The sequence below is a fragment of the Crinia signifera genome, chromosome 2, assembly GCF_055691185.1.
Source record: "Crinia signifera chromosome 2, ASM5569118v1, whole genome shotgun sequence".
NCBI lineage: Eukaryota > Metazoa > Chordata > Amphibia > Anura > Myobatrachidae > Crinia > Crinia signifera.
The window spans coordinates 324727608-324747652 of NC_139218.1; the positions used below are offsets into that span (position 1 = coordinate 324727608).

Sequence of the window (20045 nt, forward strand, 5' to 3'; positions counted from 1 at the left end):
GATTTAACCTTCTTACTAAATTCTATGCAACACATTCCCAATAAATAGCAACAAGTATATCCACCTATGGGTAAGAAGATGCAGTAACACACACATCTTTTTCAGAAGAAGCGGTACAGGCTATTGACAGTTTACAACAATTAGCAAATGAAAGCAAGGGGGAAGAGAGCACAACACGGTCTGTAGAGATTAAATTAATTGGCAGTAACAATATCCCATGTGGTGTATGGCAGGTTGGCAATATTATGTTTTTTTGGCAGTAAACTTTTCCTTTATTTAAGGTGACATAATTTATCTTAAACGCATTATTAATGTTTTGATTTCAGGTGCCCTGATTTAAACTCTCTATGCTCTTCAGCACTGTCTTTGGCAAATGTTGAAGTACAGTACTAGAACCATCATGACTGGCAGCAGCTACATCACTAGTACTTGGTTGCTGCACCTGCTCTTCTATTGACTGACTGTGATCCATGTTGTCTCACGCAGCACTTATTTTATTAACACAGTGGCATGGCACCACACTTTTTGGACACTGCTGAGGCTCACTGCACCTCTAGGCACACTGGCACCTAATGAACATTTTTAGTTTATAACACAGAGCTTGAACCTGAACAACACACACAAGTTTTTAATTTAATTTATTTATTTTTTACACATTGTTCTGACTCACTGAACAATGGCAACTTTCACACACCAAAAACTTTTACCATCAGTTACAGTTGCACCAATGTTAGGAGCTCTGCGCTGCAATGTGGCCAGTGTATTTTGCTCTCTAGCAGTCCTGTGTGAAATGATAACTGAATCACAGTGGGTAGGACTCAAATTCAAAACATCCAAGATCTGACACCAAAGATGATGTTTTGCATCATTTTGGAATTCGAGTATGGCTAAAATACTCAAGCCTGGGCTCTGATTCATTCAGAATTGGAAAGTTCAGGCGGGTTTGGTTTCCTGAAAATCTGACCGCACATCTCTACTAAATAGACTACACTAAAAAGCTGATGCAAAAAGAGAAAGGGGGAGTGGATCTATAGTGCTCGGGATATTGTTTATGTGTGTTGTCTACACAGGCTGCCTGATGATAGAGGGATGCCGCCCTCAAAGTTAAACAGTTAAACAAGAAGAAGAAAAACCATCGGCGCCAGTGTATACAGTAATTTTAAACAACACTTTAATTAATCATAAAATTAATTGCATGCATGCAAGAATAACATATAAAATAGATCTCAATTGAGACCTTATGCATAAAAATTATTATACACACTTAGCCAGCTTTACTAGTGTCCCTTATGGGAATCAATGTCCATGTGCTTAAGTCCTCCCAGTGGGAATAATAATTGTGAAGATGGATACTCACACTTGGTTTACCAGTGGGGACAATCAGCAGTGTCTATTAGGACAAATGGGCAGAATTGTTCGCTGTAGCTTATTGAGTGCTGCCGTGAGCTGCAGATAAATCTGTCAGTGTGGATGGGGATACAGCCACTCTCAATTTGCGGTCCTCTCTCCTCCAGATAGTATCAACTGTGTGCAGGCTGGATGTGAGACGGGGGCGCCCATTCTCAGCAGGTACGCACCTCCATTATAGTGAGAGGGCACACCTCTGCCGGATGCCGCCTTGAAGGTTGGGCTGTGTGCGCACTCCTCCGGCTGAGTACAAGCCGGGAGCACCCGTGTGCAGCCGGTGCGCAGCTCCGTTGGTAGTAAGAGAGCACACCTCTGCCGGATGCCGTCTGGATGTTTTGGCTAGGTGCGCACTCCTCCTATGCCCGCAGCGGGGTGATGCTGCAATCAGCTGAGCCGGGACCAGTCGGGTATCAGACTGGCAGTGCAGAAGGTCCTTGGTCCCACAGGTCACTGGCCAAAGTACTCAGGGTCTCCTCAAAAAATGCGTTTCGCTGCGCTCAGGGTGGCTTTTTCAATTTGTGAACTCGAGTCTGGCTTAAATACTCAAGCTTGGGCTCTGATTCATTCAGAATTGGGAAGTTCAGGCGGGTTTGGTTTCCTGAAAATCTGACCACACATCTCTACTAAATAGACTACACTAAAAAGCTGATACCTAGGATAAGATGAGCACACCTTGGGCCTTTTTCTGAGTCGGGCTCAGTAGCAATGTCTGACACAGTGTTTTCATATGAGCATACATATAAATCGCACCGTGCATATGTCCAGAGACTGTGTGCATAGTTTTGAATGAGACACTTGGTTCTAAGAGGTCCTGAAATGTTTTACAATGAATTGGGTGTTCTTGGGTGATGACAGAGAGATGGCTAATCAGTCACATAAAGATAGTCCATCTTATAGTTGTGTATCAGAGTGTCATAGGTACAGTATGTAACTGATAATGGTTGTGTAGAGACAAAAAAAAACCTGTACACAACCACTAAAATCTGCACTTTCTATAGTTTAATAGGAACATCCAATAAAAAAACACTATATGATATTTCAGCATCTGAAGATTCTTAAAGTGGGCATTTCAGTCATTGCACATTCAGATAACACCAGGCAGTGGCGGAACTTGTGGGTGGTGAGCTCAGGAGCAAAAATATAATTTGAGCCTTCCCCTCCTCCACCCTAACCCAAGTTCACAATATCAACATGGCAGTAAGTGATAGTGAAAATCAGTGAGTGACATGAAGATGGTAACAGGGGTTGTAGTGGGCCCCTTAGTCCTCAGGCCCTCAGAATCAGGCCCTTTGTCCTTTGAAGAGTGTCACAGACCAAAACCGTGTTTAACCCTTTGAGTTCCAACATCTCTGTGAGAGGTGCAAAATAATTGCTAAAAAAGCCAGCATCGCTCACATTTGTTATATAAATTCAAATAAAAAATGTTGTGTAAAACAATATTATATTTCCTATATAAGGTAAACATTACAGGTCATGATGTTGAATAAAAAAGTTTGCTTGGCAATTTTCACACCTAATTTGACAAATTTACTTGGCACTCAAAGGGTTAAAGTGCATCTGAAATGTATTTCACATTGAAAGCTCTTTTTGCTGTTCTCTTAAATGTTCCATTCCACAATACATGAATGTGATGGGCATTGCTGCTGAATTGATGGTATGCCTTGATCTTGTGCTACCTACTGTTTTCAGTGTATTGAGTACCAATATAAGAAATGCAAAGAACAGTTTTCAAGGGGCACAATTTTTTAGTTTGTCCTGGTTGTTATCCAGCAAAGGTAAGGCTTTGAGAATTAAAATATCCGCTAATGCAGTTGGCAAGTAGGAAAGAGGTATGAAGAGGAGTTTGGCATCCCAGCCAACAGAGTAGCGTGTTTGTGGGTTGACAGCAGTCAGAGCATGTTCTATACAATCTGTAACCACGTGGAGATCCGAGCTTCTTTTTGAAAGGGCTTTAACAACTCTGCTGCAATCTAGGATAAAGAGAAAGTTAGCAACATGGAAATAGTAACAATGATCACAAAAATGGCAGTGTTGTGTTTGGCTATAAAATTGTAATTAAGTGATAAGGATGGGGTTAGGAGGGATTTCAAAAATAAAATGTTAGTCTAGAGATAAGCTCTTTTACACAAAACTAATTATGCTGAGTAAAACACATGTTGTGACTAGTAAACTACTTTCTAATTATAAGGTTTCAGAACTGAAAAAGAATTAGGACTTTTCACCGCTATTCACAGCAATGATAAATTCATATTCACCCGAATATAATAAAAATCACGTGTAGTAGGGACAGGAGCACTGAAAACAATCATTACCCTTCAAATGAGGGGTGGGCCATTTTCTACATGCACAGTCAGCAGGCCACACATCTGCATCGGCCTTTGAAAGGGAGGGTTCCAAAAGAGACCCTCTTCCAGTGTTTTCTACAAATTATCCCAATGGCTACTATAGGGTAACATCACGTGGAAATGACATTATCCTTTTAGTACTAAGCTCAAGAAGTTTTGCAATCCCCATAGAAACCTATGGAGGATGTGGTTTTTTCAGAAATGAAGGGACCACAGCAGACATCTCCTTCATACCTATGGGGGATCCTTAATAAATGTGTGTACCCCTCCAAAACAGGACACTAACCAAAAATCTTAATTGGACAAATAGGCCCTTGATGATGTAACACATAACCCTAAAGAGTTACCCAATAATGTTTATCAGAGCCTCTATCCAAGCTACTACTGTAGGTTTTGATTGTGACAGACTGAAAAGTTGACATACGAAAGAGTCAACATGAGTTTTTCATGTTTTTTTCCCATTTTTTGGACTTCACCATGGGAGGGTTCAAAGCTATACTAAGTGAGGGTCACCATGCTCAGGTGTTGAAATTGACACCAAAAATATATAAAAAAAACTAATTTTTACCTTTAGTTAATGTCTACCTTGTGCATGTTGACCTTTTGGTGTTTAATATTGACTGACTCTCTATACCAGCGGTGGCCAACCCGCGGCTCTCGAGCCGCATGCGGCTCTCCCCCTTCAAAAGTGCGGCTACTGCTCGCACTGCTGCCCGACGCGGCGCCCACCGTCCGTCCCCCATCACCCGGGCCACTGCCAATTCCCGAATACCTTCTGAGGGTAGGAGAGCGTGCATCGCGCATCTCTCCTATCCCTCACTGTGCATCCTTGTGACTTGGCCGCCCGCCAATCACAGCTTGCGGGCCGGCAGCCAATCAGGAGCCGGCCCGCGAGATTTGATTGGTGGACGGCCCAGTCACAGGGAAGTGAGAGGGGAAGGAGACGTGCGGTGTGCTCTCTTCCCCTCGGCGACATGACAGCAGGGGGATGCCAGACTGTCCTCTCCCAGCCTGGTAGCAGCAGCAACAACGGTGAGTGCTGCTGCTGGGAAATTATCACTGGGGGCATAACTAGCACTGTGGGGGGGCATATGTGGCATTGTGGTAACATATCTGGCACTGGGCACATAACTAGCACTGTGGGGGCATATGTGTGGCATTGTGGGGACATACCTGGCACTGGGCACATAACTAGCACTGTGGGGGTATATGTGTGGCATTGTGGGGACATACCTGGCACTGGGCACATAACTAGCACTGTGAGGGCATATGTGTGGCATTGTGGGGACATACCTGGCACTGGGCACATAACTAGCCCTGTGGGGGCATATGTGTGGCACTGTGGGGGCATATCTGGCACAGTGGGGCATATATGTGTGGCACTGTGGGGGCATATCTGGCACCGTGGGGCATATATGTGTGGCACTGGGGGCATATCTGGCACCGTGGGGCATATATGTGTGGCACTGGGGCATATCTGGCACCTTAGGGCATATATGTGTAGCACTGGGGGCATACCTAGCACTGTGGGGGGCATATCTGGCACTGGGGGCATAAAATTTTGTCGTGTAGCCACTCCCCCTTGTGGCATAGGACCACTCCCCTGGCCACGCCCCTGACCACACCCCTTTTTACAGCGCGTGTGCATGATGTCGGCTCTTTGGCTTGATTTTTCGGCTTTTTACCTCGGACCGGCTGGCCACCCCTGCTCTATACACTGTATATCTTTTAATCTAGAACATTTTAATATATGCTTCACAATGAACTTTGACATCAATTAACTGGAGTCCCTTAAGCAAGATCAATGGGGCAGATGTATTGCCTGGTGAAGTGATAAAGTGGAAATAAAGTAAAAGCTGATAACACACCAGCCAATCAGCTATGTTTGCAAAATGACAGTCAGGAGTTGATTGGCTGGTGCGTTATCACTAGAGACAGGATTATATGCAACATAAAAAGCTTGAAATATTTTATCAACATCGATTGGCAGCCTAGAGCAGTGTCAGACATAACGTACATCCAAGGTTCCCCACACTGTTGCAATATTGCCCCAGCCTGCACACTCTACCACTACCTGGCCAGCAGCAGCAGGGCAAAGCAATGCTGTGACTCGCGGATGGAAAGGGGGCAGGGCCTAAAATATGCACCATCTCTAGATTTTAGGTAAAATATGCAATAACCACTGAAAATGGGCAAAATATGCAAATTCATATAATCCTGTCTCTAGTTATCACCTTCCACTTTATCACCACTTTATTTCCACTTTATCTCTTCACCAGGCTTAATACATCTGCCCCACTATGGGCGGTATTCAATGAGGCTGATTCGTGAGGTTTTTATGGCGATTTTGTGCTGTAAGGCGAATTTCTGACTAAAACGGTGAATCACCCTATTCAATGACCAGATGGCGAATACATTTCAAGGTTTTTTTCGCCATGATTCACCGAGTAGCAATCGCTATCTTTTTATGGTGAAGTGGAAGGTGAACTTTTAAAATAAAGTGTTTTGTTTTTTACAATTGGTGTCAAAAAATCAGGAATTTTATTCTGAGGAGGTACATGCTATTTTTATTCATGTGCTGTAAGCACATGAATATATATTTAATTTTTTTTGTTTTTTACACAGACCAGCCAGCAGGGGGCCGAAGCCGAGCCGCTCATTAGATATTCATATATTCACTTCACCCGATCATTACATATTCATGATCGGGTGTAGTGAATATGCCCGGTCCCCTGCTGGCACCCCCGGGGGGCAGCCTCTGCTGCCTGGCACCCGGGGAGCCCACCTCCCCCCCACAAACGTTCTGGGGCAGGCAGGGAGACTTCCATCTCCCTGCCTGCCACCGTCCTCAGGCTCCCTGCGGCTTTCACCGCAGGAGCTCATATTCGCCGGTCAGGGGCAGCGAGCCCCTGACTCGTTGAACACCGGAGCCGGCAAGGCTCCGGAACGCAGCGAGTAGTGGCGAATGTGCAGCGAATCCTAAACAGGATTCGCTGCACGTCGCCGGTATTCACATTGAATACCGCCCTATGTCTTGGATTAAAATATTATCATCCAACATTAAGTTGTCTACTATGAAATTACTCATCATGTCCTTCAGAGGGATCATGCATTAGTGAGATTATTAGACAAATAAATGGTATGACATGTACAAATCAGGTCATAGAAATGACGCATAAATCTCAACGTGCTGGATTAATTTAATCTAGTCCATAATAACTAGTTATGTTTTGTAAATAGATCATGTATCATTGAGGAAATTCAGCAATTAAACTATTGCTGAACAATCAAAACAAGATGTGATGGGTGCTTACTATGACATGTGATGTGATTACATGTGATGGATGCTTACAATAAGCACCTCTGCCATTGTTTTGCGTCACCCCCTGTATCCACGCCACCCGAAGTGTGGTGAGCGGCGGCGGTACGCGTCCTCCGACCTTTTCATACCCCCACTATCCACGTCGGCGTGGAGTTGATTTTATATAGTGTGGCCGGCTTGCAAATAAATAATTCACTGACGTTTGTTGCTGGCGTCACGCACACCTATGCACAGTCTTTCTATAATTGCCCGCCTTGCAATTCACAGGACTGCTGTCAAGTATGAATAACCTCCATAGTTACAGTATATATATATTGTAAACATTACATTAATTTTGTTACATACATTCTTTTTATATTTATTTATTATATATGTGTTAGGAGAAGGGGACCCCTGCCGGACCCTAACTCCGTTGCCTCAGACAGGAGTCGGCAGCTGTGTGCAGAGCTAGGCTTCGCCTGGGCCCGTCTCGGCTGGGGAGCGAGTTAAGACCTGCCTGTAGCAGAGCGGAGCGGGCCTAAGGGTGGACAACACCTGCTGCCGAGGCCAGGAGAGCGCAAGGGGATAACCTAACTAACCCTGAGATGGCAAGGGACCCTAATCCCACTGAGAACAATGGCTCAACTACGGGCGTAACAATACGCAAAGGTGTACCATAAATCCAAAGCAAGTGTAACAATACACAGAAGTGTCTCAGTATAACCAAAAGCACAGTAAAGGAGGTTTGGGGGAATACCCCACTTATCTGTGCACAGCAGGACAGGTCAGCTGGAACCAAGGAAGGACAGGAGACTGCACACCGACACCGGAATGGCTGGATACTGGATACAGACACTGGGAACAAAACTGGAAGCTGCACATGGACACAAGGATGGGCTGGATACTGGATGCGGACTCAGGAACAAGCTGGAAGCTGCACACGGACACACAGATGGGCTAGATACTGGATGCGGACACTAGGAACAAACTGGAAGCTGCACATGGACACAAGGATTGGCTGGATACTGGACACGGACTCAGGAACAGGATGGGAGCACAGGAACACTTCTAGCAAAGACTGAAGCTATAACCGGCAGGAAGTAATGGATGAGGAAGGTTTATATAGTGAACACCAGGAAGTGATTAACACACATAGCCTGCAGGTGAGCATAGCAAGCTAGCAGTTGATGAGAACACCTGAGCCCTAATCACACACCCACACAGACAGAGTGAGCTGCAATGGCCCAGGCTGACCACCGGAGGTCACCAACGAGCAAATACCAACACAGACAGGAAAATACACAGGGAGCCAACACACAGGGGAATGCGTGAATCTGCGCATAACACCGATCCGCTGGAGGCGGATCGTAACAGTATCCCCCCCTAAAAAAGGTGGACTCCGGACACCTTAGTAGGATACGACAAAGACAGAACAGAGCTAATGTCTCCGACGAGACTTCTTCTTCTTCTTCTTCTTTGGTAAATTGGTACAGGAAGCCGTCCCTGGTTTACAATAGGCTTCTTCGAAGACCATAGGGCCTTTATATACCGGATAACCATCAATCTCCGAATCAGAATCAGATACAGACTCAAGCCTAGACCTCAGTACTCTAGAAGCTAACATTTCAGGGATATATCTGTTAGACGGAGTCAAGAAAGCACACCCCGCGGTAATAGCTAAGGGCTGGGCTTTCCACGCTGAATGACATGAGTTGTTCACGGGGGTAACATCACCAACGATCTCACTTGAGGTTGTGGCTATAGGGACCCCCCTTGAGGATATGGCCTTATGAGCAGATCTTTTGGCTGAATCTCCCAAATCCGAAGAAGGTTCTGCCGGCCAGGAGGTCGGCCCAGAGACATCTGAATCAACCTTATTGGGGCCAAATCTTTCTAATACAGCATCCTTAAATGCTGAGAAGTTCTTTAACAAGGGATCCTCAGACTGAACCAATTTGGACGCCCATCTGAAAGGCACACCTCTGAAGGAATATATTAGATATAACACCAAATTGTCAGGAGTGATGCCTAAAAACGGTCTGGACTCCATGATGATGACATAATGTTCTAATAATGCAACAAATTGGGCTAAGTCCCCATCAAAGACTATAGAGGTAGAAATATCATCCAAGACATCAGACATTTCACTCTCTGTTACCTGACTGGACTGCATATCTGGGACTATGGCCTGTGGGGCTGAGACTTTAAAGTCTGATGGTCCTTCTCGTGTGGCAGCACTATGATGAGTCTCTGGCTGAACAATACAGTGATGCATTTCTGACTGGGCAGCACAATGGTGAATCTCCGGCTGAGTAGCACTAGGGTGAAACTCTGGCTGCGCAACACTGTGAAGTGCTTCTAAGTGAGCAGCACGATAATGAGTCTCTGGCTGATCCGCACCATGGAGAAACTCTGGCTGTGCAGTGCTACGAAATACTTCGGAATGAGCGGCACGATAGTGAGACTCTGGCTGAACAGCACAAGGTAGACCAACAGCTGTTCTCTCGAAGCCACCGGCAAGGCTGGAACTTAGCTGAGAAGCAGGACAATCAGGATTCCTCTGAGAGATGGGACAGACAGAGTCCCCTTCTGGGGCAACAGGACAGACAGAGTCCTCTTCTGGGGTAACAGGACAGACAAAGTCCCCTTCTGGGGCAACAGGACAGACAAAGTCCCCTTCTGGGGCAACAGGACAGACAGAGTCCTCTTCTGGGGCGACAAGACAGACAGAGTCCCCTTCTGGGGCAACAGGACAGACAAAGTCCCCTTCTGGGGCGACAGGACAGACAGAGTCCTCTTCTGGGGTGACAAGACAGACAGAGTCCCCTTTTGGGGCGACAAGACAGACAGAGTCCCCTTTTGGGGCGACAAGACAGACAGAGTCCCCTTTTGGGGCGACAAGACAGACAGAGTCCCCTTTTGGGGCGACAAGACAGACAGAGTCCCCTTTTGGGGCGACAAGACAGACAGAGTCCCCTTTTGGGGCGACAAGACAGACAGAGTCCCCTTTTGGGGCGACACAGGCTCGAACCCCCTCTGGGGCGACACAGGCTCGAACCCCCTCTGGGGCGACACAGGCTCGAACCCCCTCTGGGGCGACACAGGCTCGAACCCCCTCTGGGGCGACACAGGCTCGAACCCCCTCTGGGGCGACACAGGCTCGAACCCCCTCTGGGGCGACACAGGCTCGAACCCCCTCTGGGGCGACACAGGCTCGAACCCCCTCTGGGGCGACACAGGCTCGAACCCCCTCTGGGGCGACACAGGCTCGAACCCCCTCTGGGGCGACACAGGCTCGAACCCCCTCTGGGGCGACACAGGCTCGAACCCCCTCTGGGGCGACACAGGCTCGAACCCCCTCTGGGGCGACACAGGCTCGAACCCCCTCTGGGGCGACACAGGCTCGAACCCCCTCTGGGGCGACACAGGCTCGAACCCCCTCTGGGGCGACACAGGCTCGAACCCCCTCTGGGGCGACACAGGCTCGAACCCCCTCTGGGGCGACACAGGCTCGAACCCCCTCTGGGGCGACACAGGCTCGAACCCCTTCTGGGGCGACGCCAACTTGAACCCCACTCGGGGCTGCGCACTTCGGGACCCCACTCGGGGCTGCGCACTTCGGGACCCCACTCGGGGCTGCGGCCTCCGGGACCCCACTCGGGGCTGCGACCTCCGGGACCCCACTCGGGGCTGCAAACTGAGGCTTCGGGCCCCCACTCGGGGCTGCGGCCTCCGGGCCCCCACTCGGGGCTGCGGCCTCGACACAGGCCTGACCCCCCTTTGGGGCTGCATCGGCCTGAACCCCTTCTGGGGCGACACCGGCTTGAACCCCTTCTGGGGCGACACCGGCATCAGGCCGGTTCTGCGGGCCCCCGGCATCAGACTGGCACGGCGGGCCTCCGGCATCAGGCTCGCTCGGCGGGCCCCCGGCATCAGGCTCGCTCGTCGGGCCCCCGGCATCAGGCTCGCTCGGCGGGCCCCCGGCATCAGACTGGCACGGCGGGCCCCCGGCACATGACTCAACCACCTGGGCTTTCCCTTCAAGGGTTTGCAACTCTGACTCCCTGGTCATTAAAACATCAGCACTGGGACCAGTAGAAAAAGGCAGAGTGCTTTTACTGGGAGACTCGGCAGAGAGCTCCTCTGCCACAGTGGAGACAGGCTTAGATCTGACAACCTGCTCAGACCTGGCCAGAGGAGATACCCTGTCGGCACCACCGGAATTACGCAAGCCACACGTCTGCAAGAAGTGGCCAGAATCTCCACAGTATAAGCATAGATTAAGGTTTCTACGCCGCTGACGCTCCTCTAACGGAAGCTTCGGCCGTAGATAACTTCTATGCTTTACCTGACCCTCTGGGTCTGAGGACTTGCTGCCTAATACTTCCTTAGGCAGGGCCTCATTAGGGGTAGAACGAACCCCAGTGACCTCTGGGAGGACCAGAAAAATATCAGTGATGAGTCTTTGCAGCTGCAGAAGAGACTGCTGCAAAATCTCCCACTGTCCAGGTTTTACGGCATTGAATGCCAAATTTAGAGCCGCTAATGATTCTTGCATGGCCTGCATGATATGGCCATGCAAGTTTATACACCAGCAAGAAAAAACTGACACAAGAATAAACTGACACGGGCAAAAAACTGACACAAGAATAAACTGACACGGGCAAAAAACTGACACGGGCAAAAAAAACTGACACGGGCAAAAAAACTGACACGGGCAAAAAACTGACACGGGTAAAAAACTGACACGGGCAAAAAACTGACACGGGCAAAAAACTGACACGGGCAAAAAACTGACACAGGCAAAAAACTGACACGGCTGGAAATCTCTGGACTGAGAGGGCAGAACCCAGCTCCAGAGTGTTGTATGGCCGGTTATAATGTTAGGAGAAGGGGACCCCTGCCGGACCCTAACTCCGTTGCCTCAGACAGGAGTCGGCAGCTGTGTGCAGAGCTAGGCTTCGCCTGGGCCCGTCTCGGCTGGGGAGCGAGTTAGGCCCGCTCCGCTCCACTACAGGCAGGTCTTAAGGGTGGACAACACCTGCTGCCGAGGCCAGGAGAGCGCAAGGGGATAACCTAACTAACCCTGAGATGGCAAGGGACCCTAATCCCACTGAGAACAATGGCTCAACTACGGGCGTAACAATACGCAAAGGTGTACCATAATTCCAAAGCAAGTGTAACAATACACAGAAGTGTCTCAGTATAACCAAAAGCACAGTAAAGGAGGTTTGGGGGAATACCCCACTTATCTGTGCACAGCAGGACAGGTCAGCTGGAACCAAGGAAGGACAGGAGACTGCACACCGACACCGGAATGGCTGGATACTGGATACAGACACTGGGAACAAAACTGGAAGCTGCACATGGACACAAGGATGGGCTGGATACTGGATGCGGACTCAGGAACAAGCTGGAAGCTGCACACGGACACACAGATGGGCTAGATACTGGATGCGGACACTAGGAACAAACTGGAAGCTGCACATGGACACAAGGATTGGCTGGATACTGGACACGGACTCAGGAACAGGATGGGAGCACAGGAACACTTCTAGCAAAGACTGAAGCTATAACCGGCAGGAAGTAATGGATGAGGAAGGTTTATATAGTGAACACCAGGAAGTGATCAACACACATAGCCTGCAGGTGAGCATAGCAAGCTAGCAGTTGATGAGAACACCTGAGCCCTAATCACACACCCACACAGACAGAGTGAGCTGCAATGGCCCAGGCTGACCACCGGAGGTCACCAACGAGCAAATACCAACACAGACAGGAAAATACACAGGGAGCCAACACACAGGGGAATGCGTGAATCTGCGCATAACACCGATCCGCTGGAGGCGGATCGTAACAATATGAAATGAATGCCAAATAATAAGTTACGGCCACAATGAGTTAAAGCATTTTTCCTTTTCAGAAATTTACTTTCATACATTTACAATCCAACATCAGTAATCATGTGCTGGATGACCATGCAAGAAATGAATAGTAATACTTACAGGTGTCAAAATGTTGCTGCCCATAAAGCCTGCGGGTTTCTTCTGGGACCTTCTCCCACACTTTTTCAAACATGTCTATTATAACTTCTGAAGCCAGAATTCCTGTTTTGTAGTTGCCAGGTTGCACGATACAGACTTTCACGTCAAAGGCGGCCATCTCCTGGCTGTAAGATACAGAAATATTTCAGCAATGCAGTAAGATATAACATTAAAGGTCCATGCCTCACCGGGTGAGTTTTCCCAGCATGTATGGTCAACGATGATGGGGAAAGTCGCTAGGATGAAAATCACCTTTCTGAGCGATTTTCCCGTATGTGGACGGCTATCTATAGCAGGTGCGATGGAAAGCCGTCCACCCTGTCGCTCATCTGCTGGTATTACCAGCAGATGAGTGGCAGCGGGCGGCGATGATGTGGGAGGGTTCATCTGCGCTCAACGCTCGCTGCACTTTACACACTGGGTGGATTTTGAGCTGAAAGCAGCTCAGACGAGTAAACTGAGCTGCTTTCTGCTCAAAATCGCCCTGTGTGTATGGGCCTTAAGAGTGATCTCCATCTGCATTATTTGTTAAGTAGCATTTTGCAATTGATAATAAGATGACCCTAAATTATTGCAATTAATGTTTTAATGCCATATGGCTCACCTTACACTTCTATTTCTTTGAAAGTGGAAATTAGCACACCGGGTCAGTGGGTCTTGTCACCGTATAGAAGCCGGTAACACGCATTACATAGTTACATAGTACGTGAGGTTGAATAAAGACTTGCGTCCATCTAGTTCAACCTATGTTTATAGTAGCTTATCCCTTGTTGTATAGTATGTTATGATATTTTAAAGACAGATTTTGTTACTTATTTGTACCCATGGATGTTTTTAACCAATAATTGTGTATCCAACCTTATTTTAAACGTATTTATAGTGTCTGCCGACACCACTTCTCCAGGAAGAGAGTTCCAAAGTTTGACTGCTCTGACTGTAAAGAATTTCTTTCTTATAGATGAACAAAATCTTTTTTCTTCTAATCTAAACTCGTGCCCTCGCGTCCTAGATTCCTTTCTAGTAGAAAAAAAGGTGTTTGACAGTTCCTTATATTGGCCCCTAATATATTTATACATGTTGAGCATATCCCCCCTTAAACGTCTTTTCTCTAGTCTAAATAGTCCCAAATTGTTTAATCTTTCCTCATAGTTTAAATTCTCCATTCCCCTAATAAGCTTTGTTGCTCTTCTTTGGATTTTTTCTAATTCTATGATGTCCTTTTTATAGTGCGGGGCCCAGAACTGCACTGCGTATTCGAGGTGCGGTCTAACCAATGATTTGTACAGAGGCATAATTACTTTGGAGTCCCTAGTTTCTATGCCCCTTTTAATACATGCGAGAATTTTGTTGGCCTTTTTTGTTGCTATATTACATTGAGCACTACACCCCAGTTTGTTGTCTATTTGGACTCCTAGATCCTTTTCGAGTACTGATTTACCCAATTCATCCCCACTTAGGTAATAACTAGCACACTGATTATGTCTCCCAAGGTGCATGACCTTGCATTTGTTCACATTGAACCTCATCTTCCACTTTTTTGCCCACTCATCTAGATTGTCAAGATCATTTTGAAGCGTGGTGACATCTTCTGATGATTGAATAACTCTGCTCAGTTTTGTATAATCCGCAAAGATGGATACATTGCTGAGTAACCCTATCCCAATATTGTTAATAAAAATGTTAAATAAAATGGGCCCAAGACTTTCACAGGTCCCCAAGGCAGGGCCGTTTTAACAGCAGTGTGGGCCCCTGGGCAAAGCAATGCACTGGGGCCCTTACCCATTCTCCCCTCCTAGGGGTGGGGGGTGCTATCAGCAACAGCTTTGATGTCCCACGGGTGGCAGGGGGTGCTCTATCTTCCACTCAACATGTAGGACCTGGAGCAGTAACTTCTGCTAATTACTCCTTTACTGCACAGGTGGTGGGAGGGAGAACACTAACGTGTGGAAGGGGGCACTGAGCTGAATGAAGGGTCCCTTGTAAATGACTTCCAGGGAGGTAGGGGGTGTTTTATACGCAGGGGAGGGTTGGATAATGGAGTGGGCTTAATATTCATCCTTTTCCGGTGGAAGTGCAGCTTGTTTGACTGCAGATATCGCCGTTATCTGGAAATAGATTTCTTAGCCTTCAATAGTATTAAAACCTACAGTCCCAACTTTCAGGAGGTGCTGGGAACTTGGGGATAAGAGATCAGGAGCCAGAGCAATCCATTGACAAAAATATAAAACTGTACACCAGACGTTTGGAGCTGGAGCAGGGACCGGCTGCTGGAAGGCTGATATCTCTGGTTCTGGGCATGAGAGAGACAAGCCGCTAGTGTCGACAGAAAGGGGAGAGTCCCAGCTTTTGGAATATACTCTCAGAAAAACTCTAAGTCAGAGAGAACCTGAGAAATATGACTGGGAATTGCAATTAACAGGTCGGATGTGGACTGCTGCTTTGAAGTTGGATATCTCCAGTTCCCCAGGGCCGATTTTCAAAATTCTGGTATCCCTGGAAAAAGGAGATCCTCAGCTATCAGGAGGGGACTGCATCTCCAAAATACCATAGTGATTCATTTAAGGGGTCCGGACTACAAGACCAAACCCCTACCCTAGTGCATAAAGCGGTCCTAGAGAGGTAGTGGAACTCATTTCTCTCGTCACCTCACCCCTTCTCCCATTAGGCAGATCCAGGGCTTGTGCTTCAACACCACTCTGCAAACAATAACATTGTGCCATACCTGCCATTTAAGGAAACAATGCACTCCAGAGGCGCACAGAGCAAAAGAAAGAAACACAATAGCACCCCGCCAATTCAAATGATGCTACACAGTAGCACAATCGTATTCTCATTACACCGCATGCAGTGTCCCTAATGTAGATTATACCATAGTAATCTATCGCATTATATAAGTAGTGGCCCTTATACACATTACAGATGCAGTGCAACTTATACAAATGATACCCATAATAGCAGTGCCATGTATACAAAGTTTGCCCATAGTAGCAGAGCCACCTATATCAATAATGCTGATAGTAAAAGTGCTGCTTATACACATAACGCCCCCAGTATCAGTGGCGCTTTTGCATATAATGCCCCAGTAGCAGTTTAGCTAATGCACATAATACCCCTAGTAGCATCGCTGCTTACCCACATAATGCCCTTAGCAGCAGTGCTGCTTATATACATAACTGGGCGGCCAGTACGAAAATTTCACACGCAAATAAAATATGATACATTTTATAGCAAGGTTTATGGTTTGTAGTAGGATGAAAGAAGAACCGGGTCATTTTAGCCATTTCGAGTAGCCAAGCAAAACTGATCTATATCAACACATACAGGGACAGAACTCTAAGGCCAAAAGTACATTTTAACCTGGATTTTTAACAATACAATGTGTAATTGTAAATTGTCTTAAGGGCAGGGTCGGAGCAAGGCTTTTTGGCACCCTAGGCAAAACTTCTGAACCCCCATCCCACCACATCACCAATTACCCATTTATCTTATAAATCAGGTGAAAGTGCATAGGCAGCATCTTATACGTTTCTTTGCCACCATTTACACATATCCATACACTATGTACCTCTCTCATGAAATAAAAAAAAAAAAAGGGAATGAACCAGCCCTCAGGTGAGGGTTGGAAATAGGGGGCACTTTATAGGAGTAGCTTCTCAGCAGCTGCTATAGACAGGTTAGTTACTCGTGTGTGTGTGTGTGTGTGTGTGTGTGTGTGTGTGTGTGTGTGTGAGCAAGAGAAAATAGGGGAAAAAACAGTGGTGAAGAGTTTAAAAAGGGAATATAATAAATTGGATGATCTTTACATGATATTTAATATCAATTGAGTTAAAATGACACAATTTAATAACAGACTAGAATAAAAAAAAACAGTATGATAACAATACCAACTTCCACAATATATTTGCAATAATGGAGAGTCTGTTCCTATTTTACCCAAACCGTAGAACAGTAGATGAAAAGATAGTTACCGCCCCTGGCTGGGTAAGCTGATGGATATGTCCATAGAGTCCAAGTGGTTGGCCCAAAGTTGCCAAAAATCACTGTTTCCACTGGAATGGTGTTAAAGGACACTGGCCCTTGTTCTGATCGGTGCGGATATTCCCGAATTCTTACGGTGCGGGCCGCACGCCACACTGTGCGGCAGCGTGCGGGCATCGTCCGTAGAAACGCCCACGTGTCCTCCGCATTCGGACGGACTCACTCTTTAAGAACAGGGCGTGTGTACGGACGACATACAAACCATGCGTGTGCGGGGGAAACACTCCGATTCTGCACGGTCTGACCGCGTATGCACGGCCTTCCCGCGTCAGAACGGACGCGAAGCGGCCACTACGCACAGATGCGGTGTACTTAAGCACAAAACCAGACTACTCTTATCTGAGTTCCCAAATAGATCACATGACACACTTAGGCAATTATCAAACCACTTTGAGAACAGATTGTTGCTCCTGGTCATCTGTTATTTAGCTAATTGATCCTTAAACACTTACAAGCACTATACATTAACCCTAACATTCCCTATGTGGATACAAATGTTATCTACCCTTTTGCTGTGTACATATCTAAACATCCACATGTTTGTGTTTTGAATGCTTTTTATACTTTTAATGTTAAATACTAAAATAACACACAGACAACTTCTTAAACAACGTCAAACTTTTATTCAAACAAATAAAACAAATGGACCACCATCACTCGTCCAGCAGCAGGACACAGAGGTCCTCCACATGAGCGGTCATCCGCCTCAGGTCCTCCCTTAAGCTCATGAGAGCCCCTCTTACTTCCTGGGGTGGCTCCTGGTAATCTGTGTGCATGAGAAAGGGGGTACAACATTAATTATGCTACTCACGTACACCTTGTACAGTCAATCCTAAGTACCTACACCACAGGTCTTCAACCTGTGGCCCTCCAGATGTTGTGGAACTACATGTCCCAGCATGCCCTGATGTTTTTTGGCATTTATAGGAAAAAATGTGGCAATGCATGTTGGAACATGTAGTTTCACAACATCTGGAGGGCCAAAGGTTGAAGACCCATGACCTACACCATGAGAAATCATACATACAAAAAAAGCCTTATCCACTCTTGTATGTTATGTCATCAAATATATGATCATGATGCTGCCACCACACACACACACTTGTGTGACATATACATTTCACAATCTATATATCAAAAACAGAACCACACTTGAGGATCACTCACACTTCTCCTGGCCAAAGACTCCTCACTCAACTCAAAACATACACCCACTACAACATGCCACATTGACCCATACATATATACCTGCATGTTACTGCTTAATAGCTAAACTGCATGATAGATATATCGAATAGATATAATAGATACCACAGGAAAATGCTAGGCTACTCCCTCTTCCCATTACTTCATGATTCCTTGTCACATTTGCCACATAGGTGAAAGTGCAGCACTAATCCGCTTCCATACACCAATCAATTTCTAAGGTCAATCCATCATACATAATACCTTACAAAAATACATGACAACAACACGGGCGCACTGGCTAGAGGGGGGCCCATGCAAACTGCCCACATGGGACTCCAGTATAAATCAGGCCTGCCCATATTCCATTGATGTTCTATTGTTGCTTCTATACAAAGAGCATCCATAAATTAAGACTCATCACCTACATGAGCATCCAGATTGCACGTTTGCAGCATGGGCCTATAAGACCAAAGTGTGTCTGTTGTTTTCCATTTTTTGGGACTACTCTTTACTATATTATAGGAAAATTGAATCAGCTGTGCGACATAACAACCTGTACCTAACTCAGTAATGAAGCATTATGTCTACTTACCCCTGCCAGGCAGCTCCACCAGGTCCTCATCCTCATCATTTGGAGGTGGTGGCACATCGTCCAGGGGTAGGGGCACCTCCTCCTCCTCCACTTCGACCTCCTGGCCGACCTCCTGTGCCTCCTCCGTGTCCTCCTCTGTCACGTAACTGTGGGCCTGTGACTCCTCCTCAATGGCCACTACCTGTCTGGCCTCCTCAATGGGCACCTCCTGGGAGTCCTCCTCATTGCCCACCTCCTGTCTGGCCTCCGCACTGCCCACCTCCTGGGCCTCCTGACGGGCCTGTCTGGCTCTCTCCCGCGCTGTGGGTTAAACAAACAAAATGGGTGAGTGTCATTTCCCATTTAAATTACTCTAACAAGTACATCTCATAACCACATTATATATGTGTTATATATCACACATATAGTATATGGCTTTTCTATGTCATAAACACCCAATTGACCTCATGTAATATTAATATTAAATAATGTTAAAATGCAAACACTCACTGGCCTAGATGCACTAGCCTTCAAAAGTGATACAATGTAGAGTGATAAACACGCAGCCAATCAGATCCTTCCTGTCATGTCACAGACTGTAGTTGTAAAATGCCAGGTAGGAGCTGATTGGCTGCCTGTTTGTTACTCTCCATTTTAACACTTTTGAAGCAGACCGAATCCTGGCCACTGTAATTTATAGGTATTTTGCGAAAATACTTACAGCGTTGCAGACGCCGCCTCAGAGCCTGCAGACGATCCGGCTCCCGCCTCCGCAGGTCGGACCATCGCCTCTCCAGTTGGGCGATGGTCCTCCGCACATGAGTGCGGGCGAATATGCGGCGCCGGGCCGCAACATACGCCCGGCGCTTATCCCTATTGGAGATGAAGGGGCCTGCCTGCCCCAGTCTCCGCTCCATCACTCCCACCAGCGCCAGTAGCTCCGCAGTGGAGAAGGGTTCTGCACGCTGGTAGGCAGCCATTTTAGGAGTGGCACTAATCAAACAATCAGGTGCTGTCATTGGTTGGTTAGAGTGATATTTGGTATTAACTTTATTGTTCATTGTTACACTAACAGCGTGTATGCGCCCGAACATACGGCTAACCCATTGCATCGCACCCCCATCCTAAACACACAGTCTAAACTAAGATGT

The 20045-nt window shown here is 46.9% G+C and overlaps 1 protein-coding gene across 5 annotated transcripts in view; it reads right to left on the reverse strand.

Annotated features, from left to right (window-relative positions):
* Positions 1-621: 621 nt before the first annotated feature.
* Positions 622-20045, reverse strand: part of LOC146057716 (retinol dehydrogenase 16-like) — a 40992-nt gene continuing 21568 nt past the window's right edge. For 4 of the 5 annotated variants that reach the window (XM_083169309.1, XM_083169310.1, XM_083169312.1 and 1 more), the window contains exons 4-5: positions 13059-13222; positions 622-3377 (exon numbers count right to left, since the gene is read on the reverse strand). In XM_083169309.1, coding sequence (XP_083025435.1) covers positions 3136-3377; positions 13059-13222 — 406 coding nt within the window. In that variant the 3' untranslated portion in view covers positions 622-3135. Of the gene's footprint in view, positions 3378-12323; positions 12474-13058; positions 13223-20045 lie in introns of those variants that run through there. The other variant, XM_083169313.1, reaches the window with a different exon arrangement.